The sequence below is a fragment of the Schistocerca nitens genome, chromosome 7 (genome assembly GCF_023898315.1).
Source record: "Schistocerca nitens isolate TAMUIC-IGC-003100 chromosome 7, iqSchNite1.1, whole genome shotgun sequence".
NCBI lineage: Eukaryota > Metazoa > Arthropoda > Insecta > Orthoptera > Acrididae > Schistocerca > Schistocerca nitens.
Window position 1 is genome coordinate 16,131,288 of NC_064620.1, and position 25,690 is coordinate 16,156,977.

The 25,690-nt window shown below is 42.3% G+C and overlaps 1 protein-coding gene across 3 annotated transcripts in view; it reads left to right on the forward strand.

Annotated features, from left to right (window-relative positions):
- Positions 1 to 25,690, forward strand: part of LOC126195353 (uncharacterized) — a 161,266-nt gene that overhangs the window by 10,943 nt on the left and 124,633 nt on the right. For all 3 annotated transcript variants that reach the window (XM_049933932.1, XM_049933930.1, XM_049933931.1), the window contains exon 2: positions 24,519 to 24,690. In XM_049933932.1, the coding sequence (XP_049789889.1) occupies positions 24,574 to 24,690 (117 nt within the window). In that variant the 5' untranslated portion in view covers positions 24,519 to 24,573. The remainder of the gene's footprint in view (positions 1 to 24,518; positions 24,691 to 25,690) is intronic.

Genomic DNA, 25,690 nt, shown 5'->3' on the forward strand with positions numbered 1-25,690 from the left:
TGAGGTAGTGTTACACATATTTAGCAACTACATGCCAGCCTACAATTTTTCAGAGCGGTTTTGTTTCATTCTAATTACCAATTGTCAGCACGTGATCATAAAACTGGTATAATTTTACGGCATGTACTGAAATTTAATTATAAGTCGGCGTCGGGTAACCAGATGTCTTCATGGTCATATTTTCGATAACTAACATCTTTCGTAGAATATCACGACGGGCGCGTTATAACGTCTACCACTAATCTTGTGAAAGGATATTGTCGGGTTCTTTTCTTTTTGTTGTGAACATTGTTAGCCATTATTGATTATTCCCTGCCGTTTGTCAACGAAAGTTACTAATTATCAGAAAGAGACAGTTTTCCAACTTAAGGGGGCAGTGAAAAGGCGATTTTCGTGATCGTTTTTTCAAGTAAAAAAAAAGCAATGCTGAATCTGAAGAAGGATTTTGTTCCTTACACATTTGTCTTTAAAAAATCAGTTTCGTGACCCCTTCGGGCGCTCCCTGTAACCGCTGCATCAGATGGAAGGATCCCTTCCAGCCGCAATACTGGTCATCGGCAAGCATTCCAGAAGGCCTCGTACTGGACCTGTAACAAAATAATTTTGTACGAGTCATTTTCATTACATTTTTTTTATCAGCATACGTCGGACAATTGAAAAATGTCAAGTTCTAAGAACATGGTGACATGTTGAACAAAATGACAATTTATTTCGCCTCAGAAGATAACGCAAAGCGGCGATGTATGCGATCCCGGAACCATACAGCATCCTTCAAGATGCAACAGGAAATCCTCATTCATTGTCTTCGTGGCAGTGGTGGTTGTATACGCCTCTTTGGCACATTCTGCTATTCGCTGCTCTGCTCTCTCGATGCGCTTCTCGTCCGCTTTAGTGCGAAATTTGTTAACAGGCCGGCCCGATCGCAAGTTCGAACACTTTCACAATTCCTTAATGCCTACTAGGGCGTCGTCGAAGTTACATGCTGTCACACCTACCGCGAGTCGACATGTTATTCCCTCTGTGAATAACCTTCCGGAGACTCTTTTTAGCACAGATCGCGTTTTAAGTCGTTAGCTTGGGATGCACATTACAGTAAAGCAAACATCCTAGAGAACGTTTTAAGCCAAAAATCGATTTTTAAAAAATATTTGAACAGGTTACCCCTTAAATTTATGTGGGATTTCATGCCGAAAGATCCAGTACAGACGATTGCCAAATCTTATACCCTCTTCGCCTCCCGCGTGTCGTATACGGCACAAAGGAACTGGTGACCTTTGTCTGCATACAGAACCCATGTAACAGCAAAGATACAAACACCAATACTTTTTTCACCTTCTGCAAGGTGTCACACCGTACTGCTGCAAGTTTCAGCGCCCTATATCGTCAGTTACATGTAACAGAACTATTAGATGGGTAAATATATTTCTTATTAGTCGAGCTGAAGAGGTTGCACTCAATAGCTTAATACGCGGTAGTGGTAAGAATATGTCTTGCCGTCAGTTACAACGCAGTGGCCAAGATACTGACCTCAAGTTCAAAAGGATTACGATTCCTTGCTTCGTCCCGCCAGCTTTATTTAGGTTTCCGTGTTCTCATTAAGCCAGTGGAGCTGAATGTCGGAATGCATTTATGGGCTGCCCTGCTTCTTTTTCCTAGTCTTCATCCGGTGTCTTCATGGGATCGTCACAAAAATTATTGGATTTGGCTACGTTGGTAGTAGAGGATGGCCCAACGCCCTTCCTGGAGCCGCCATTGCCATCACCCCCCCCCCTCACTCCCCCGCACACGGAATTTGTGGACCCCCAACTGTCTGCGTCTAATGTTATCCCACGCGAAAGTATGCGAACGTTTTTTAACTGTTTACGAATCTTGTAACTGGGAGGGACATGGGTACTGACCAAGCGCACATCCAGGCTGTCCGACACATCGGCCCGGGAGGAATCGATTCCAGACCGGTACGTCTCCCCGGGTCCCGGAAGCAGCGTGCTAACGATTGCCGCTAACAAGGCGTTTTTTTTTTTCCCAGGCTCACTTATTTCGTCTGGGGCTGGACGAAAAATATGATAGCAAATGGCGCACAATATTATTAAATGTATATGTAAAACAACGCAGAGTAATGGAGACGAAAAGAGATGTGTAACTGCAGACAACAAAAGCATCGGTTAAGCGAGTTAAAGAGGGACTCTACGTTCTTGCAAGAAGACACATTTTCGATTTGTTTAATCCCCGAACATGTTTCAGCACAGTTGTGGCATCTTCAGCGAGTTGTTTCTTTTATTGTTGTCTCAAATGTGGTGAAATATGCTCGGGGATTAAACAGATCAAAAAAATTGTTTTCTCGCAAGAAGGCGGGCCCCCATTAATTCATTATAATTTTCTGTAAGTGCGGGAACAGAGCTAAAAGTCCATTATGGCAATATCAGGTAAATAATTATTCCACTTTGGATAAATAAGAAAAGTACTGTGCAGACTGCAATAAACTGGAATGACCTTTGCTGCTGAAAATAAACGTTAGTTAGGTACATGGATTTACTACAAATATGAGTCAGTAACAGAAGGGATACCCGTGGATGAGGAGGACAAGATAGACCTTGCAACAGTATAGGTTGGCAGCAGAAAAATCGGAAGGCCCAGAACAATTTCAACACTCTTGGTACATATACGACCCACTGTTTGGAGAAAAAAAAAGAAAGAAATCCTCTAGAAGACTTAAGAGTATGATTGATAAGGAGACCGAAAGCAAAAATAAGCATAACTCTGTGTCACCTAGAGCAGTTCCAACCAGAATTGACTTAATAATTGGAAAAAGATATCTTGGGAGTAAGACATGCGTAGATTGTCGAAGATTACGGTGAGAACGGCTAGAGTGTGACTCCTAATACGAGCGTTGGAACTTTAATAGTGACAACTATATATTTACAGCTCTTACGAAATAGATACATGTTTCAAACTTTAACTGACCTTCAAAAAAAATGGTTCAAATGGCTCTGAGCACTATGGGACTCAACTGCTGAGGTCATTAGCCCCCTAGAACTTAGAACTAGTTAAACCTAACTAACCTAAGGACATCACAAACATCCATGCCCGAGGCAGGATTCGAACCTGCGACCGTAGCGGTCTTGCGGTTCCAGACTGCAGCGCCTTTAACCGCACGGCCACTTCGGCCGGCTAACTGACCTTCAAAGTAGGCACCAGCATTGTGTATAACCCGTTGCCAGCGACGTGGAAGTCGTAGGATACTCTTAACAGTGCCAGTTGTGTTGACAGCTCGTGCGGCGCGGTCTACTGCCAGAAGAATTTGTAGCAGTTCTGAAGCGAATGCCGTGATGTGTTTCCTTCAGTTTTGAAATCGCGTTGAACTCACAAGGGCTTCAGTCAGGGGGATGCAGTAGGTGGTATAGCACTTAGCAGCCCCATCAGTCAAACAAATCAGTAACAGCTTGTACTGTACGTGCTTGAGCATTGTCCTGCAAAATGATGGTCAGGCCCTGCAGACAGTATCATCACTTCAGTCTCTATGCTGTTCATTTTTGGAACACAACCTACGACCAGCGTAGAGACAGAAGTGATGACACTTTCTGCAGGACCTGACCATCATTTTGCAGGACAATGCTCAAGCACGTACAGTACAAGCTGTTACTGATTTGTTCGACTGATGAGGCTGCTAAGTACTATAGCACCTACTGCACTCCCCTGATTTAAGCCCTCGTGAGTTCAACTCGAATTCAAAACTGAAGGAAACACATCACGGCATTCGCTTCAGAACTGCTACAAATTCTTCTGGCAGTAGACCGCGCCGCTCGAGCAATCAACGCAACTGGCACTGCTAAGAGTATCCTACGACTTCCACGTCGCTGGCAATGGGGTGTTGCAGATGCCGTGTTCCTTGACTTCCTCAAGGCGTTTGAAACAGTTCCCCACTGCCGCCTAATCAGTAAAATACAAGCGTACGGAATATCAAGCCTACTGTACGATCGAACTGAAGAGCTTCCAGCAAACAGAACGCAGCATGTCATTCTCAAGGGAGAGAAGTCTTCAGGCGTAAAAGTTACTTTTGGCGTGCCATAAAGGACCATTACTTTTCGTAATAGGCCTATATACACTGAAGAGCCAAAGAAACTGCCTAATATCGTGTAGGGCCCCCGCGAGCACGCGTAAGTGGCGTAACACGTTGCGGCGTGGACTCGACTAATGTCTGAATTAGTACTGGAGGGAACTGACACTATGAAGCCTCCATGGCTGTCCATAAATCCGTAACAGTACGGTGGGGTGGGATCTCTTCTGAACAGCACGTTGCAAGGCATCCCAGATATGCTCTATAATCTTCAGGTCTTGGGAGTTTAGTGGCTGGCGGAAGTGTTCAAATTCAGAAGAGTGTTCCTGGAGCCACTCTGTAGCAAATTCTGGACGTGTGAGGTGTCGCATTGTCCTGCTGTAACTGTCCATATCCGTTGAAATGCACACTGGATATGAATGGATGGACAGGATGCTTACGTACATGTCACCTGTCAGGGTCGTATCTAGTCACATCAGGGTCCTATATCACTCCAACTGCACACGCCTCACACCATTACAGAGCATCCATCACTTTGAACAGTCCCCTGCTGACATGCAGGGTCCATGGATTCATAAGGTTGTCACCATACCTGTACACGTCCATCCAGTCGATGTTGTTGTTGTTGTTGTTGTTGTTGTCTTCAGTCCTGTGACTGGTTTGATGCAGCTCTCCATGCTACTCTATCCTGTGCAAGCTTCTTCATCTCCCAGTACTTACTGCAACTTACATCCTTCTGAATCTGCTTAGTGTATTCATCTCTTGGTCTCCCTCTACGATTTTTACCCACCACGCTGCCCTCCAGTACTAAATTTGTGATCCCTTGATGCCTCAGAACATGTCCTACCAACCTGTTCCTTCTTCTTGTCAAGTTGTGCCACAAACTCCTCTTCTCCCCAATTCTATTCAATACCTCCTCATTAGTTATGTGATCTACCCATGTAATCTTCAGCATTCTTCTGTAGCACCACATTTCGAAAGCTTCTATTCTCTTCTTGTCTAAACTATTTATCGTCCATGTTTCACTTCCATACATGGCTACACTCCATACAAATACTTTCAGAAACGACTTCCTGACACTTAAATCTATACACGATGTTAACAAATTATTTCTTCAGAAACGCTTTCCTTGCCATTGCCAGTCTACATTTTATATCCTCTCTACTTCGACCATCATCAGTTATTTTGCTCCCCAAATAGCAAAACTCCTTTACTACTTTAATGTGTCTCATTTCTTAATCTAAATCCCTCAGCATCACCCGACTTAATTCGACTACATTCCATTATCCTCGTTTTGCTTTTGTTGATGTTCATCTTATATCCTCCTTTCAAGACACTGTCCATTCCGTTCACCTGCTCTTCCAAGTCGTTTGCTGTCTCTGACAGAATTACAATGTCATCGGCGAACCTCAACGTTTTTATTTCTTCTCCATGGACTTAAATACCTATTCCGAACTTTTCTTTTGTTTCCTTTACTGCTTGCTCAATATACAGATTGAATAACATCGGGGACAGGCTACAACCCTGTCTCACTCCCTTCCCAACCACTGCTTCCCTTTCATGCCCCTCGACTCTTATAACTGCCATCTGGTTTCTGTACAAATTGTAAATAGCCTTTCGCTCCCTGTATTTTACCCCTGCCACCTTTAGAATTTGAAAGAGAGTATTCCATTCAACATTGTCAAAAGCTTTCTCTAAGTCTACAAATGCTAGAAATGTAGGTTTGCCTTTCCTTAATCTATTTTCTAAGATAAGTCGTAGGGTCAGTATTGCCTCACGTGTTCCAACATTTCTATGGAATCCAAACTGATCTTCGCCGAGGTCGGCTTCTACCAGTTTTTCCAATCGTCTGTAAAGAATTCGCGTTAGTATTTTGCAGCTGTGACTTATTAAACTGATAGTTCGGTAATTTTCACATCTGTCAACACCTGCTTTCTTTGGGATTGGAATTATTATACTCTTCTTGAAGTCTGAGGGTATTTCGCTTGTCTCATACATCTTGCTCACCAGATGGTAGAGTTTTGTCAGGACTGGCTCTCCCAAGGCGGTCAGTAGTTCCAATGGAATGTTGTCTACTCCCGGGGCCTCGTTTCGACTCAGGTCTTTCAGTGCTCTGTCAAACTCTTCACGCAGTATCGTATCTCCCATTTCATCTTCATCTACATCCTCTTCCATTTCCATAATATTGTCCTCAAGTACATCGCCCTTATATAGTCCCTCTATATACCCCTTCCACCTTTCTGCTTTCCCTTCTTTGCTGAGATACCATTTGAAAAAAGACTCGCCCGACCAGGCAACATATTTCCAGTCATCAACAGTCCAATGTCAGTGTTGACGGGCCAGGCGAGGCGTAAAGCTTTGTGTCGTGCAGTCATCAGGCTACATGTGTGAGCCTTCGGCTCGGAAAGCCCATATCGAAGATGTTTCGTTGAATGGTTCTCACAATGACATTTGTTGATAGCCCAGCGTTGAAATCTGCAGGAATTTGCGGAAGGGTTGCACTTCCGTCACGTTGAACGATTCTCTTCAGTGGTCGTTGGACCCGTTCCTGCAGGATCTTCTTCCGGCCGCAGCGATGTCGGAGATTTGATGTTTTACCGGATTCCTGATAGTCCCAGTACACTCGTGAAATGGTCGTGCGGGAAAATCCCCACTTCATCGCTACCTCGGAGATGCTGTGCCCCATCGCTCGTGTGGCGAGTATAGCACCACGTTCAAACTCACTTAAATCTTGATAACCTGCTATTGTAGCAACAGTAACCGATCTAACAACTACACCAGACACTTGTTGTCTTATATAGGTGTTTCCGACCGCAGCGCCGTATTCTGCCTATTTAGATATCTCTGTATTTGAATATGCATATACCAGTTTCTTTGGCTCTTCAGTGTCGCTGTTTTCTAGTACAGTGTTCCAGAAAATTGTATCAAAAAAATGGTCAAATGTGTGTGTAATCTTATGGGACTTAACTGCTAAGGTCATCAGTCCTTAAGCTTACACACTACTTAACCTAAACTATCCTAAGGACAAACACATACACCCATGCCCGAGGGAGGACTCGAACCTCCGCTGGAACCACCGCACAGTCCATGAAAATTGTATCTTCAGTGGCCCATATCTCAACAGGTATTAGATCAGAAATCCGTTGTGGAAGCCATTGGCGGAACTATAATCCGACATTGTGGTCGCCTGGCAGAAAAGCTTGCACGCATTGTATGTAGTAAGGATAAAGCAACTGCTGGTATACAACTGGCCGTACTAGAGTACGGTTGTTACCTACAGCAGCTCCAATTCTTCGCGCACTAGCTTCAGAATTATCTTCTGCAATTCACAATATCTGCTCCTCCACCTCTGGCCCGCGAACTGTGCAGGGCGTACCGTGGTCCTTGTAGGAATGATCCAGAGTCTGCAAGTCGCTGGAATAGCCTGCTGAGCGTTCTTGCAAATGGAATGGCGCGTTGTGGATGCCGTTCAGCACACAATTCAAGGGCCTGGAGATTACTGCCAACACCAGCCCACAACAGAATACCACGTCTACCGTGTCCCTGTTGGGATAGTAGGCCTCCATTGCACTGTTTCCAGTGCAGATTGACCACACTGCACGGAATCGCTGATTTTGTTTCGTTAACGTAGTACGTGGGCAACATAGCCTCAACTGACTAATGTACCATATCGCCGCATTGCTACGACTGCTGCCAACACCACCATCAGTGTCGAGCAAATTATAACCATTCAGCCGTGAGCAGTGAACTGCAACAATAAGACGGCCTACACCACCGAGTACTACAATCACCAAGTATCTCTAGAATGAAATTTTCACTCTACAGCGGAGTGGGCGCTGATATGAGACTTCGTGGCAGATTAAAAGTGTGTGCCGGACCGAGACGGAGGTAGGAGACGAGGTACAGGCAGAAGTAAAGCTGTGAGCACGGGGCGTGCCGTGCTCGGGTAGCTCAGTTGGATAGCCGGCACGGTAGCTCAGCGTGTTCGGTCAGAGAGCCGGTTGGCCTCTGTAATAAAAAACTGAGTCGAAGGATCAACCACCGAACTTGAACAGGATGTCTTGCGACGCCCGCAACGACCATACACAACTATCAATAACGAACAAAATGAAAAAAAAGAAGAAAAAAAGAAAGTTGGTAGACCACTTGCTTCGCGAATGGTAAAGGTCCCGAGTTCGAGTCTCGGTCCGGCATACAGTTTTAATCTGCCGGGAAGTTTCACCAAGTATCTCAATAGGTTTTGGTTTCCGGACATAAAATTATTATAGGAACTTATCTTCTAGTTTTGACTGCCTCCTGTAGGAACACGTGACACTTTTTTTTATGTACACAATAACGGATGTTTCTGGTAATAGTCGTCAGGAAAATTTTCTCTGGTGTTTTGGGTAATATTTCGAACGTCGTTTTTACAGTGTGTGGATGGCGTTAACCCAAACAAATACTACTCATCATGTGTGTCATGCGACGCCCACTGTCAACGGAAAACATCGGTTTGTTTTACGTTGCAGTTTCTTTGTCGAATTTTGTGAACTTGCTCGATCGAGCTGCTCTAAATCAGTGTCTCGCGGTATTCAGTTAAAATGTGTATCTTAACAGGGACAGCAAAACAGGAGGTATTTCAGTTATGATTGGGTAGTGCTCCCGCATCGCGCTATGTACAGCGTTACAAAACGAAGCGATAAATCATTAAGAAAAGGTAATTCTGCCGCTTAAAACAAGAATATGAGGGAGTATCCCAAAAAAAAGAAGGAAAAAAAAAAACGGAATAACATTGCCGTGGACCGAACTTGTGTAGTAAGGATTTCTGCCGCTAGGTGTGTATAGCGCAAGTCATTCCCAGTTCATTGCCACCTATGTTGTCGACATGGCCTGTTACTGGTTATCTGCAGTGATTGTTTCTGCTAGCGCTGGTTTGTTCTTGTTTCGTTTCTTATGATGACAAGATTAAATGAACAGCGTACAGCTGTGAAATTTTGTTTCCTACTCGGTAAAAATGCTGCTGAAACTGTTTTAACGTTGAAAACAGCCTACCAAGATGACGCTGTGAGAAAAACTCAAGTTTACGAGTTGTTTGCTCGATATAAAAATGGCAACATATCGATTGATGACAAACCCTGTTCTGGATGTCCATCAACTAGCCGAATTGACGAAAATATTTAAAAAATTCGAGAGCTTGTGCTCACAGACCGTTTGACAGACAATTGATCAACCGTCACAGATTAGTGGGTTACCTTGGAGCTCGGTTCAGCGAATTTTAACGGAAGATTTGGGACTGAAAAGGGCTACTGTGGAGTATGCTCCTCAGGTACTGAATGACAGTCAAAAGGGACGTCGAGTTGAAAAGTGTCTTACTCTGAAACAAAAGCTTGAAACTGATCCAGAGGTCATTACTGGTGATGAGTCACGAAGCTTTAGTTACGACCCAGAAACAAACCAACAGTCAGGCCAATGGAAGACGCCATTGTCACTCCGTCCCCCCCCCCCAAAAAAAAAAAAAAAAAAAAAAAAAAAAAAGTTGTCAAATCAAACATCAAAACAAAGCTGATTTGCTTTTTTGATGACAGGTCATAGTTCATTCAGAGTTTGTTCCCCCAGGTCAGACCGTCAATCAAACCTTTTATTTTGAAATTTTAAGAACACTGTGCAACAGTGTTCGTCAAAAAATACCCGATTTGTGGCAGACAGGAGACTGGTTCTTCCACCACGACAACACACCTGCACATACAGCCATCTCTGTTAGTTTGTGACTAAAATGGCATGCCCCACGCACTTTACTCGCCCGAACTGGCTCCGTGTGCCTTTTTCTTATTTCCATGCAAGAAAAGAGGCTTGTAAGGACACCTATTTGACAACATTGAAGGAGTCGAGAAAAAAACGAGGCAGGAGCTGTCAGCCATTTCTAAAGATGACTATAAAAAATTGTTTCGAACAGTGGAAGCACCAGTAGGGCAAATATATTAGCTATAATGGAGAGTATTTTAAAGGGGATAAGGTTGTTTTGTAAACAATTTGAAAGTATATAGCTTTTAAAAAATAATTCCTTTTTTTGGATACCCCGTCTTATACAGAAAAAAACTACAAACACAGTCTTACTAACACTACTAAATCTCTTTGACTATGGTATATTTTATAAATATGGATGATATTATTATCGAATTGTGGAAATTTATGCTTCGGCTGGCATAAATTACGATGGATGTAACCTAAGCTTATAGTATGTTCATATATTGGCAATAGTTCAGTAATTTAATGACTGTTAAGCAAACTTTCTTCAAACTGAACGTATCCCAATTAAATTTTCTGTTCCACTATTATTTATATATGCATGAGACTAGATACCTTTAATACTTAAATATTCACACACAACTATTGGTCCGTGGAATAATTAGAGGTATCACTTCTTATCCTTAATTAATAGTAAATGAATTTGATATTTCACACATACGCCACTTTTTTTGACTGTATAATAAAAAATAATTTTATCAGAAAATGCACACAATACGATTGAACGCACAATATTATCACGTCACTTCTTAATTTATTTTACTCTTTTTACCTTTTTTGCTTGAAATGGAGATCAGTAGGCAAGCAGCGTGCTGAGAAACGGTTAATTTTTGTTTTTTGTAATCCCAGGGAAATTTCTAACTGTCCTCTCGCCTTGCGAGAAATTCAGAATAATTTGATTTAATCTCGTGAGTATCGCGCTATCACCGTAAGAAAAAAATGTAGTAAAGAAATTTCTATAACAGTTATAAATTGGAAATTTGGGACTGCTGTTACGAGATGAAAGCAGAAATGTTAAATTAACCAATTATTATTTAACAAAGTAAATAATTTGTACAGAAATCTAACATTTTGTGAATAATTCTCACAGTTTTGAACATAAAGAATTGTGCCGTATTTCGGCGAAATACTTGGGAATTACAATAATCTTAGTCAACTCAGGAGCGAAAGAATAAAGCATTCATAATAAGATCATATTAGTACTCGCAAATGGCGATAATCATAGAATGATTAAATAAATTCCCAGCAGGAATACAAAGTTAGTTCATTCGAAAAAATGGAAGAAAATAGGAGTCTGTTAGCGTAAGATGCTGTCGGAGAGACGCGCGATTAAAGAAGAGAGAGAAAAGAGGACCGCGCATTCTTATATAGAACAAAATACAGATGATAATGATTCGCCGCTCTCATTATTCTGGGCGTACATATTCGCTGACTTCAGCGCAGTTCATTGACTCAGTGGTTAAATTATATCTTCAAAACTTAATATTCCGATATAAAAAGATAATAGTATGTTATTACGTCACGGGCAGGGCACAATATTATATATCTAAGAGGATGTGAAAACGACAACAATTGCTTTAGTATTCGGAATTCCTAAGAACTTATGCTAATTGTAATTTGCAGTGCAAATACAGTAGGTTCTTCAGCTGCTGAGGTCATTGATTGATTTCACCTACAAATGGCAAGAAAAATGACGTAATTACTGCTACACATAGCGCGTAAGACATGGACTTAATCCACCTGTCACCTAACCCTTAGCACGACAGACACACAAATTTGTGGTGGATATGTGCCTGTGGTCTGAGTCCTGGATCCCCTACACTCTAAGGGGTGGGCGCCCATTTCCATAGGTATGTCCTAATCATTTTATAATGAAGCTTAACGATTTATCAGCATGGCATTTAGTGTGCTTAGTTTTATCCCTCCCATTCATAAATTGCATTATCCATGCGCGTATTCGTCGTCTATTGCAAAATATGTTCGGCAGTGCATGCCAACTTCGTAACTACGATTGAAATAGGCCTCAGTGCATAATGTTGCAGGGATTTCTACATTTACTCCTATAACAGGCAAATCACATTAAAATACATTGTACACGCACTTCTCACTTGAGTTCCTTCCCATTACAATCGCGTAAGAAGCGTGGGAAGAACAGGTGATTAAATATCCCTGCGCACGCATTAACTAATGTAACCTTGCCTGCGTTGTCACTAGGGAACCCATGGGAGGCTATGGTACAAGATTTGGACAAAAATATGAGAGCTCCGCGAGAAATGCAGGGCTAGCCAAGCCTGCTGGTGGCACTGTTGTACTTGAACACGAACGGCACCTGTGACATGGCCTCACTACGTTCAAAGTGGGTAACAGGAGAAATACTTCAGCTGGTCGATGAAAGGAGGAAGTACAAAAATGGTTCCGGGAAAACTCAGGAATACAGAAATACAAGTCGCTGAGAAATGAAATAAATAGGAAGTGCAGGGAAGCGAAGACTAAATGGCTGTATGAAAAATGTGAAGAAATCGAAAAAGAAATGATTGTCGGAAGGACAGGCTCAACATACAGGAAAGACAAAACAACCTTCGGTGAGATTAAAACCAGGGATGGTAACATTAAGAGTGCAACGGAAGTTTTACTGTTAAATGCAGATGAGAGAGCAGATAGGTGGAAAGAATACATTGAAAGCCTCTATGAGGGGGAAGATTTGTTAGAAGAAGAAACAGGAATCGCTTTAGAAGATATAGGGAATCAGAATTTAAGAGAGATGGAGGAAGGCAGAAGTGATACGTAACATTCCATCAGAATTTCTAAAATCATTGTCCACCTGCTTAGCTGGGTGGTAACGTGTTCGCCTCCCATGCAAGTGGGCCCGGGTTTGATTCCCGGCTAGGTTGGAGATAAAAAAAAAAAAATACATCGGTTCTCGTCCGATCACCGAAGTTAAGCAACATCGAGAAAAAAAAGGTGGAAAAATAAAATAAAAACAAAATAAAAAAATAGGGGCCTCCCGGCCAACGATGCCATACGCTCAGTTTCCATTTTTTTTTTCCTAAAATCATTGGGGGAAGTGGCAACAAAACGACTATGCACTTTGGTATGTAGAATGTATAAATCTGGCGACATACCATCTGACTTCTGGAAAAAATCATCCACACAATTCCGAAGACTGCAAGAGCTGACAAGTGCGAGAATTATCGCACAATCAATTTAACAGTTTATGCATCAAAGTTGCTGACAAGAATAATATACAGAAGAATGGAAAAGAAAATTGAGGATGTGCTAGATGATGATCAGTTTGGCTTTAGAAAAGGTAAATCTACAAGAGAGGCAGTTCTGACATTGTGGTTGATAATGGAAGCAAGACATGTTCATAGGATTTTTGGGCATGGAAAAAGCGTTCGACAATGTAAAGTGGTGCAAGATGTTCGAAATGCTGAGAAAAATAGTGCTAAGCTATAGGGAGAGACGTGTAGTATACAATATGTACAAGAGGCAAGAGGGAATAATAAGAGTGGACGACCAAGAACGAAGCGCTTGGATTAAAAAGGATTTAAGACAGGGATGTAGTCTTTCGTCGTTACTCTTCAATTCGTACATCGAAGAAGGAATGAGGGAAATAAAAGAAAGGTTCAGTAGTGGAATTAAAATTCAAGGTGAAAGGATATCAATGATACGATTCGCTGATGACATTGGTATCCTGAATGCAAGTGAAGGACAATTACATGATCTGCTGAACGGAATGAGCAGTCTAATTGGGCACAGTGTATGGATTGAGAGTAAATCGAAGAAAGACGAAAGTAATGAGAAGTAGCAGAAATGAGAAGAGTGAGAAAGGTGGTCACGAAGTAGATGAAGTTACGGAATTCTGCTACCTTGGCAGTAAGCTACGGTAACCAGTGACGGACGGAGCAAGGAGGATATAAAAAGGAGACTAGAAATGGCAAAAAGGGTATTCCTGGCCAGGTGAAGTCTACTAGTATCAAACATAGGCCGCAATTTGAGGAAGAAATTTCTGAGAATGTACGTCTGGAGTACAGCATTGAACGGTAGTGAAACATGGGCTGTGGGAAAACCGGAAATGAACAGAATCGAAGCATTTGAGATGTGGTGCTACAGACGAATCCTGATAAGGTAAGGAATGAGGAGGTTCTCCGCAGAATCGGAGAGGAAAGGAATGTGTGGAAAATACTGATAAGGAGAAGGGACAGGATAATAGGACATCTATTAAGACATGAGGGAATAACTTCCACGGTACTAGAGAGAGCTGTATAGGGTAAAAACTGTAGAGAAAGACAGAGCTTGGAACACATACAGCGTATAATTGAGGACGTAGGTTGCAAGTGCTACTCTGAGGTGAAGAGTTTGACAGAGAAGAGGAATTCGTGGCGGGCCGCATCACAGCAGTCAGAACACTGATGACAAAAAAAAAAAAAAGAAAAGAAATGTTCAAAGTGTCAATCATTGTCAGAGCAGTGTTCTGCGTAACTGTGAGTGCATTATGTAGAAACTCAGTGCATTCGAACGGGGGCAAATGGTTTGTCGTCGTGTGGTGGATACTCCTGTAACCGAGGTAGCTGAAGTTTTTCGTTTTTCAAGAGGCACCGGATCGAAGATTTATACCGCGTGCAGGGAAAGCAGAAGAACATCATCCACTAAGTCACAAGGCGTTCGAAAGCGTGTGTTGGGTGATGGTGACGGACACGGTCATTGGAGAGGATTCTGACGAAAAATAAGAGGACGAATGGTGCAAAAGTCACTGCAGAACTAAATGTCGCACTCGCGGACCCTGTCACTACCAAAACAACACGAAGGCAGCTCCGTAAGCGGGGAATTGGAGGGCGAGCTGCTCACCCGAGATGCAGATGCCCGCAACATGAAAACGTGGTACTGTGGAACAATGGAAAAACGGTACTGGGCCTGATGTTTTCAGCTTCTGGGCGAGTTTAAGTTCAGACAGTGAAATATGGCGGGGAATCGGCGATGATATTTTCTTCAGTAGCGCTACAGCCCTTAGTGAGCCTTGGTTTCTTCAACAATCTTCCTCTACACTTCTCGGTTATTTGCTGCTCTTTTCCACCCCCGGACTCCCATACTGGTAATATCCATTATTACCTCGTCGATCCATCCTCTTCTAGGTCTCCCTTTTCGCCTAGCTGAATGGACCACACCTTTCATAATTTTCCTTGGAATTCTATCCTCTGCCGTTCTCTCCAAGTGCCCTAGCCATCGTATTCGCTGCGATTTCACATATTTTACTATGCCCCTGCCTTGTATTAACTCTTGTAATTCGGCATTGTAGCGTATTTTCCAGCCTTCTTCCTTCCTTATTGGCCCATAGATTTTGCGTAGTATTTTCCGCTCAATGGTTCTTAGTGCATTTTTATCGTGTTCTGTCAACGTCCATACCTCTGACTCATATGTGACGATTTGGGCAGCCATACCATGGTACTCTATGGGCCCCATGGTTACTTTGCAAGGTCACATCACTGTCAAGGATTATGTGACCATTTTGGCTGATCAAGACTATCCCATAATACCTACATCAAAAAAAGTTCCCAGAACTCTTGAAGACAGACGTTGACTGTGGATATTGTGTCACAGACATAGTTCCATTGACTGTTCAGAGACGTCACTAAACCTGCCCAAAGATGTAAACAACCATGGATGAGCAGCGCCTATTAGACTGAGGCGGTCCGACAGCCGATCAGTCCAGTCATTCCACCAGGAAGGAGGTACACAGCTCATGTTGCCTGTAGTTCAACCATGCCTAGACAGTCAATACTGCGGTTCGATTGCGTCCACATTGTTACTTTGTGCCAGGAAGGGCTCTCAACAAGGGAAGTGTCCAGGCGTCTCGGAGTGAACCAAAGCGATGTTGTTCGGACATGGAGCAGAAGCAGAGACACGGGAACTGTCGATGACATGACTCGCTCAGGCCGCCCAAGTGCAGCTACTGCAGTGGATGATCATTACCTACGGATTATGGCTCGGAGGAAGTGTGACAGCAACGCCACCATGTTGAATAATGCTTTCCGTGCAGCCACAGGACATCGTCCACAGGACGTCGTGTTACGACTCAAACTGTGCACAATAGGCTGCATGATGTGCAGCTTCACTCCCGACATCCAAGGCGAGGTCCATCTTTGCAACCACGACACTATGCAGTGCAGTACAGATGGGTCCAACAACATGCCGAATGGACGCTCAGGACTGGCATCACGTTCTCTTCACTGATGAGTGTCACATACGCCTTCAGTCAGACAATTGTTGGAGACGTGTTTGTAAGCAACCCACTGAGGCTGAACGCCTTAGACACACTGTCCAGCGAGTGCAGCAAGGTGGGGAGGTTCCTTGTTCCTTGCTGTTTGGGGTGCCATTATGTGGGGCCGACGTATGCCGCTGGGGGTCATGGAAGGTGCCGTAACAGCTTTATGATATGTGAATGCGATCCTCCACCTATAGTGCAACCATATTGGCAACATATTGGCGAGGCATGAAAATTCGCCCCCACATCGTGCACATCTTGTGAATGACTTTCTTCAGGATAACGACATCGCTCGACTAGAGTGGCCAGCATGTTCTTCAGACATGAACCCTATCGAACATGCCTGGGGTAGATTGAAAAGGACTGTTTATGGACGACATGACCCAGCAATCACTCTGAGGGATCTATGCCGAATCACCGTTGAGGAGTGGGACAATCTGGACCAACAGTGCCTTGATGAACTTGTGGATAGCATGCCACGATGAATACAGGCATGCGTCAATGCAAGAGGATGTGCTATTGTGTATTAGAGGTACTGGTGTGTTCAGTAATCTGGACCACCACCTCTGAATGTCTCACTGTATGGTGGTACAATATGCAATGTGTGGTTTTCATAAGCACTAAAAAGGGGGAAAATGATGTTTATGTTGATCTGTATTTCCGTTTTCTGTACAGGTTCCGGAACTCTCGGAACCGAGGTGAGGCAAAACTTTTTTTGTTGTGTGTATAACGTTTGCTCCCCAGTGGTAATGCTGTGTTCCAAGAGGGCAGCGTCCCTGTTCACACAGTGTGCACAACCCAAGGCGGATTTCGTGACCATGTGGATGAATCGTTGTGTCTTCCCTGATCACCACAATCACCAGATCTCAAGATTATTGAGCCTTTCTGCCCTACTTTGGAGAGAAGGGTACCTGACCACTATCCACCTCCATCATTGTTATGAGAGTTTGTCATTGTTTTACACGAAGAATGGTGTAATAATCCATGAAAACCTTACAGGGCCTATATTCATCCATTCTGAGATGACTGGGGCCGGCCACGGTGGTCTAGCGGTTCTAGGCGCTCAGTCCGGAACCGCGGGACTGCTACGGTCGCAGGTTCGAATCCTGCCTCGGGCATGGATGTGTGTGATGTCCTTAGGTTAGTTAGGTTTAATTCGTTCTAAGTTCTAGGGGACTGATGACCACAGATGTTAAGTCCCATAGTGGTCAGAGCCATTTGAACCATTTTGAGATGACTGGAAGCTGTTTTAAATCCCAACAGTATTCGTATGCCATATTATGCATAGCAATGTGTTGTGTTTTTTGTGTTTCCATATTTTGGCCCACCTCCTATATATTACTAAATATCCTCAATACTGATCCTTGAAACTTTCTATGTAGGCTTTTGCAGGATGATTAGCATCCATGTGCAAGCGTCGTACAGTTCAGTTTTCTCAGCATTTCCGTGATTATCGCCTGTGGTGAAACAAACTGTCATGATTCGTGCTGTTCTTTTTATATGATCAATGTGCGTGTCTGCATGAACTTGAGCAATTTTCTGGGATGGCGAGCATTTCATTTTTGGGTTAACTGCATTTAATCAGTGTATTGTCAGTGAAGACTGTCAGAATACTGGAACAAAAAAAAAACTTTTTTTGTAATCAGTTGATGTTGGATCAAAATAAAAAATAAAATAAATAGAATCGAAGGCTACCACGTCCTTCACCAACGAATGGGGCTGTGTGATCATTCCATTTCGTATCTCCACACATAATTAAACCCAGGTAACTGTATGAGTCAATTCCAGTTGTGACTCGTATTGTAGTCATAGGCACCTATATGTTTGCATTTTGTGAAGTGCACAGTGTTACATTTCTGAACACTTAAGGTGCGTATGTCGAGCGAAGATGGGAGATGAGCTTCTGAATGGTCGAGGGAGTTGTATACTGAACCTGCAATAATTTACAATATTCGCTGAACTGGCCTCGTCCAACTGAATATTCCGATTTATTCATGGAATAGGAAGATCTATGGAGTGGGCACTCAAATGCACAGAACAGGATTTTTGTCATTCCAGGTCACTTTCTGGTACTTACCTATGGAAATTAACTGTTCCTCCTTCCAGATGTTTTGATTTACACCCATAACAACAACAATTGTCCACCACAGATGTTACTAGTAAATTAATGTCTAAAAACAGGGAAATAAAAAACGTTACACTTATGTTACTTGACAAGTCCGGTTTAATATCAGCAACATGAGCAATATGTTATGCTCACTTCATACACTAGTGGTTTCCAACCTTTCTGAGACGATATGCCCCTCCGTGCCCCTGTTTTCAGCACTAGCAAGTAACTAAACTTCAGGAACAAAAATAATTTTCTTTGAACACTTTTATTTTTAAATGAAGAAAGATACACTGATCAGCCAGAACATTATGACCACAAACCTACTATCGATGTAAGCCCATCCAGGTGATAGCAGCGTCACCTGGTGAGGAATGGCTGCTAGTCACGACCGGTGCTGTCCGTGAGTAGAATGGAGAAGGCGCACGATCAATCTGAGTTTGACCTAGGGCGGATTGTGATGGCCCGGGGGCTCGCCATGAGCATTTTGGAAACTGTGTGACTTGTCAGGCGCTTGAGGAGTGCTGTGGTGAGTGTCTTCAACATGTGGCGAAACCGAGGTGAAACCGTGCCCAGACGTCGTGAGGTGGCCACCACTCACTCCAGATGTCGGACGTCATAGGTTGGCCAGACTGGTAAAACAGGACAGGCAGTGAACCGTGGCGGAACTAACATCTCACTTTAATGCTGGGCAGAGTGCAAGCGTGTCTGAACACATAGTGCACTGAACACGCCTAATGATGGGCCTCCACAGCATGTATGTACCAATGTTAACACCACGACATCGGCAACTACGACTGAAATGAGCACGTGACCATCAGCACTGGACACTGGCGCAGTGGCAGAATGTTACATAGTGTGATGAATCGTGATACTTTCTTCATCCTACCAGTGGGAGGGCACGAATCAGTCATCTTCCAGAGGAACATCTCCATGATAGCTGTACTGCAGGACAGAGACAAGCTGGCGACGGCTCCTTTATGCTCTGGGGAATATTCACGTGTGGAATCATTGGCCCAGTAGAGCTCATGCGAGGCACCACGATGGCCGAGGTGTATCGTACACTGGTTGCAGACCACATACGCCCCTTCATGAAGATCATGTTTCCTGACGGCAGTGGCGTTTTCCAACAAGGTGATAAACCATGTCACAAGGCTAGAAGTGTGTTGGAGTGGTTTGAGGAACACAGTAGATTAGATTAGATTAATACTAGTTCCATGGATCATGAATACGATATTTCGTAATGATGTGGAACGAGTCAAATTTTCCAATACCTGACATAATTAAGTTAATTTAACAACATAATTAAGTTAATATACCAACTTTTTTATTTTTTTGTTTTTTTTTATAATTTTTTTTTCTTAATTTATATCTAAAAATTCCTCTATGGAGTAGAAGGAGTTGTCATTCAGAAATTCTTTTAATTTCTTCTTAAATAATTGTTGGTTATCTGTCAGACTTTTGATACTATTTGGTAAGTGACCAAAGACTTTAGTGGCAGTATAATTCACCCCTTTCTGTGCCAAAGTTAGATTTAATCTTGAATAGTGAAGATCATCCTTTCTCCTAGTATTGTAGTTATGCACACTGCTATTACTTTTGAGTTGGGTTTGGTTGTTAATAACAAATTTCATAAGAGAGTATATATACTGAGACGCTACTGTGAATATCCCTAGATCCTTAAATAAATGTCTGCAGGATGATCTTGAGTGGACTCCAGCTATTATTCTGATTACACGCTTTTGTGCAATAAATACTTTATTCCTCAGTGATGAATTGCCCCAAAATATGATGCCATATGCAAGCAGTGAGTGAAAATAGGCGTAGTAAGCTAATTTACTAAGATGTTTATCACCAAAATTTGCAATGACCCTTATTGCATAAGTAGCTGAACTCAAACATTTTCAGCAGATCATCAATGTGTTTCTTCCAATTTAATCTCTCATCAATGGAAACACCTAAAAATTTTGAATATTCTACCTTAGCTATAAGCTTCTGATTAAGGTCTATATTTATTAATGGCATCATACCATTTACTGTACAGAACTGTATGTGCTGTGTCTTATCAAAATTCAGTGAGAGTCTGTTTACAAGGAACCACTTAGTTATTTTCTGAAAGACATTATTGACAATTTCATCAGTTAATTCTTGTTTGTCAGGTGTGATTACTATACTTGTATCATCAGCAAAGAGAACTAACTTTGCCTCTTCATGAATATAGAATGGCAAGTCATTAATATATATTAAGAACAACAAAGGACCCAAGACCGACCCTTGTGGAACCCCATTCTTGATAGTTCCCCAGTTTGAGGAATGTGCTGATCTTTGCATATTATGAGAACTGCTTATTTCAACTTTCTGCACTCTTCCAGTTAGGTACAAATTAAACCATTTGTGCACTGTCCCACTCATGCCACAATACTTGAGCTTGTCTAGCTGCCCCAGCCCCCCCAACTCGCCAGATCTGAACCAGGTCAAACACATCTGGGATGTGATTAAACGTGACGCAGAGCTCATTGCCCCGCTCTCCGGAATTTACGGGAATTTGGTGACTTGTGTGTGCAGATGTGGTGCCAACTTCCTCCAGCGGCCTACCAAGGCCTCATTGCTTCCATCCAAAGATGTGTCGGCGCTATCCGCGCCAAAGGTGAACATTCCGCCTATTAGTTAGGTAGTCATAATATTCTGGCTTACCAGTGTATTTTGTTTAATTATTTTGAGTGACTATAGAATCAACAGTTCATTAGTATAGAAATATAACCACACTCCATTACACCGTATTATGCGATGACTCGGCAACTATAGTGATGTTTTCCGTTTGAAGATTTTTTAAGTTTACGGTCGCACAAGTCTTGTAGCACAGAGGAAATGCGAGGTCACTGTTCAGCAGTGCATACCCATAATTTTTATCTGTTAATTTACATCCATAAAATATGAGAAGGTAAAGTCTAATAAAATTTTATTCCAGTAATTGAAGGTATATTTTTGAACCTTTATCAGACTAACATAATAATTACAAGTCAAAACACTAAAAGTACCTGTCACAATATCTGTTTAGTTTTTTTCACGTAGCAAGGAAAATGACCTGTTAGCCAAGTGAATAGTACAGTGTTATTCCTCGCTTTGTATATCTTCCAAATAAGGAAATTATTGAGCCGTTGAGAGCAGTAACGTGTTGTGTGACTGTTATATCGTGGAGACGAGCACTGTTTCGATTCGACCCCAGCGCGTTCCGAGAAGGTTCAGATGTCACCGTCATTGTAGTTTTCCAGTGCTTATCACCACTCTTCTCGATGCTGGTGGGCTGGATAAGGATTTCCGCATCAGATACACTTTACATTAACAGGAAGATTACGAAGAGACACATCTACTTTAGAAGACTAATATCCAAATAAATTTCAACGGCTTAGGTTCTGCATACACTGAGGTAATGAAAGTCATGGGATAGCGATATGCACGTATACAAATGGCCGTAGTATCGCCTACACAACGTATAATAGGGCAGTGCATTGGGGGAGCTGTCATTTGTATTCGGGTAATTCACGTGAAAACATTTCTGACGTCATTACTGCCGCACGAAGGGAATTTAGAGACTTTGAACCCTGGATGGTAGTGAGAGCTAGATGCATGGGACGTTCCAGTTCAGGAATCGTTAGGGAATTCAATATTGCAAGATCCGCAGTGTCAAGAGCGTGCTGAGAATACCACATCTCAGTATAGAGAACGAGGTGGGCGACGGCCTTCTCTTAACGATCGAGAGCAGCAGCATTTGCGTAGTTGTCACTGCTAACAGAGAAGCAACGCCGCATGGAATAATCGCAGAAATCAATGCGGGATGTTTGGAGTTAATGGGCTATGGCAGCAGACGACCGACGCGAGTGCTTTGCTAAAAGCGCGATATCGCCTACAACGCCTCTCCTGTGCTCTTCGCCATATCGGTTGAACCATAGCCGACTGGAAAACCGTGACCTGGTCAGATGAGTGGCACAACTAACATCAGCCTTTAATGCTGGGCGGATTGCAAGAGTGTCTGAACACTCAGTGCACTGAACGCTCCTAATGGTGGGCCTATGCAGCCAACCACCCATGCATGTGCCAACATTAACACCATGACATTGGCAGCTATGACTGACATGGGCACATGACCATTGGCATTGGACGTTGAAGTAGTGGCAGAATTGTGACGAATCGTGATACCTTCATCATCATACCGATGAGAGGGCGCAAATCCGTCGTCTTCCAGGGGAACATCTCCTTAATACCTGTAATGTGGGATGGAGACAAGCTGGCGGCAGCTACTAGACCGATTAGTAATGGTTCCAAGGAAAGGAAACCCGGCAACGACTGTGAGAATGGTGTGCTGACCACATGGCCCTCCAATGACAGCATTGGCAGAGGATGACACGGCGGTCGGTCAGGCCTGAACTCGGAACTTACGTACCTACCTTATCGACTATGCTGTACGACATGTTCTTCTAAATACTGAAAAGAACCACAATTTTCACTCACATTAGTTGCTGCAGGCTAGCACATTGTTGCAAGCCTGAAAAGTGCACACCTGCCTCAGCCGAGTATAGCCTGAAGCTGACCTAGTGACCAGGAGGTTCTTAATCTCATTTCCACTAGGTGCGAATAGTAACTACGGTTAAGTGCTTTTACCATCACTTGAACTGCTAGGAAGCAGAGCTGTCAGGGGCTCCCTGATGTGATTGCTGACTTGAACAGACTATCTCAGACTGTATAATAAATTATTGCAGCTCATGTTAAAAAATAAAATATGTTGTATTACAAGGATATATGTGGGACTATGTCGCCCATTAAAATGTAGTGACACACACATTGGGAAAGTCTGATCTACTTTTAGCTGTTGAAGCTGCCAACTTACCACTGCGACCAATGATGGGAGGGAATGAGCAGACTAGCATATTCAAAAAGCTTAAACATTAAAGTGGTGTGTATGTGGGTTGAGCATGTAGCACACACAGTTTAACATTTATTAACTGCTTAAAACATGAGCATATTTATTTATGCTATTTACAGTACTATAGATGAATAAGATAAATATATTACCAGGTTGTAGAATGCCAACTTTATTTGTTGAACGTAAACATATATCAAATACATTGGTGAAAGGCATAATATTTGGATATATTCTTATGCATACAGACAGGTGTATTCCAACAGATACAGATATGCTTTGGTGGAGGTCGAAACGAGAAGCTGATGGTGACAGAGGGGCGACATTATGTTACCACTACTGAGGTCACATGGTGTTCATTTGTTATACTCCGGAACGTTGTTGTTTGTCGGCGTGAGTTCGGAAACGAACTGAGGATGTGAAGAGGCTGTGATAGAATTGCTGTCACACAGGAATGGCGAATATAAATTCATAATGGTGTATCAAGATCTTTTAATGGAGGTTGTCAACCTACGGCCTTTGGAAACTAAGACAGCTGAAGAAGTAGCGTAATACCTGCTTCATATACACTGAAGCGCCAGAGAAACTGGTATAGGCATGCGTCTTCAAATACAGAGATATGTAAACAGACAGAATACAACACTATTGTCGGCAGTGCCTCTATAAGACAAGTGTCTGGTGCAGTTGTTAGATCGGTTACTGCTGCTACAATGACAAGTTATCAAAATTTAAGTGAGTTTGAACGTGATATTATAGTCGCACAGGTAATGTGACACAGCATCTCCAAGGTAGCGATGAAGTGGGGATTTTCCCGTACGACCATTTCACGAGTGTACCTTGAATATGAGGAATCCGGTAAAACATCAAATCTCTGACATCGCTATGGTCGGAAAAAGATCCTGCGAAAACAGGACCAACGACGACTGAAGAGAATCGTTCAACATGGCAGAAGTGCAACACTTCTGCTGGCCACCAAACTTCCCAAACATGGACATTATTGAGCATATCTGGGATGCCTTGCAACGTGCTGTTTATACTCTTACAGATGTATGACAGTCCTGTAGGATTCATGGTGTCAGTTCCCTCCAGCACTACTTCAGACATTAGTCGAGTCCATGCCATATGACATTGTGGCACTTCTGCGTGCTCGCAGGGGTCCTACACAATAGTAGGCAGGTGTACCAGTTTCTTTGATTCTTCAGTGTATTCCTATTGGTATCTACTTGATACTAACTTGCAAAGTCAAAGATAATTTTATTTCTTTTCAGTTTTATTCACAGTTTTCATTATAAGTGACCAGTAACATTAGAACATTTACTAAATTTCTTTTTTTTCCCATTGTTACCTTCCTGTGTCACTCTTGATTGTGTTAACCATTTTCAATTCTTTTCAGGACACTACTATATTTCAGCAAGACACCAGAATGAAGAAATGAAAGCAGATATAAAATGCTTTGGGAGAGAATCTTCTTGGTGCTTGCACACCTTTTGGTAGTCATTCTGTTGGTGTCATCACTTCCACCTCAGCCTGACTGCTACACATCTTATGGACAGAGAATAAAGAATGTAAGTTAAATATCAAACAAAATTAAAATAAGATAAGAAAAGCTCCTCCATTTTAGTTACAAATTGACCGGTAATGAAAAAGTTGAAATAGGATAGACATAATTTTAATTATGTAATTTTTTTAGTAATATATCATGGGAGATTGGTGGTACATACCAAATAAATTAGTTGATTATTTCTCAACTGAAGAGATGACAGGGTAATTGAGTAGAGTGACTATTAGTCTATTGAAATGAAAGTTAGTGTATAATTAGCAAATGGAGAGATTAAATGTGGGAAGGAGAAACAGAAAGTGCAGTCAATTGTGTCTGAAAAATTACAGGAATTGAGGAGTTGGGCAGAGGCAGAATGAGAGCAGTAATAAAATAACTTACAAACACAAATGCTTTAGTAAATAATTAGGTAAATGTTAATAAGTTCAAGAAACTAATAAAAAATATAAATACACTGTATAATTAGGTAAATGATTATAACAATAAATAATGGAAAGTCCAGGTTGGAATATCAACAATTGTGAAAAGGACAGATTACCACTCACTGTAAAGACGACATGTTGAGCTGCAGGCAGGAACAGTGGAAAGGCTGTTACAAACCAAGCTTTCGACCAAAGCCGTCTTTAGAAAAGAAAGGGCAACACCCACACACAAGGAGGTACACCTCATACACACATGACTGTTATCTCCAGCCACTCTAGCCAGCTAGGTAAACGACAGGTAGTACAAGACAGGAATAAAACAGATATACAGGATGACTTATGGTTATGTAATACAGTCCGGTTTTTCCTTTTCTTTTTTAGTTCATTCCTATAAGAAATATAGGTCATTTTTCACACACTCCTGGAACTCTAGAGCCAAGTAAAATCCTCTACTTTTCATCTGTTTTACAATGACAGTTTTAAATTTTCTATTACTATGTAGGCTTTTACAAGTAATTCTTTGAAGTAGACAAGACCAAGATATTTGTTGCTGTTATGTGTTTTTGCCAGCCTAGCATAAAGTTT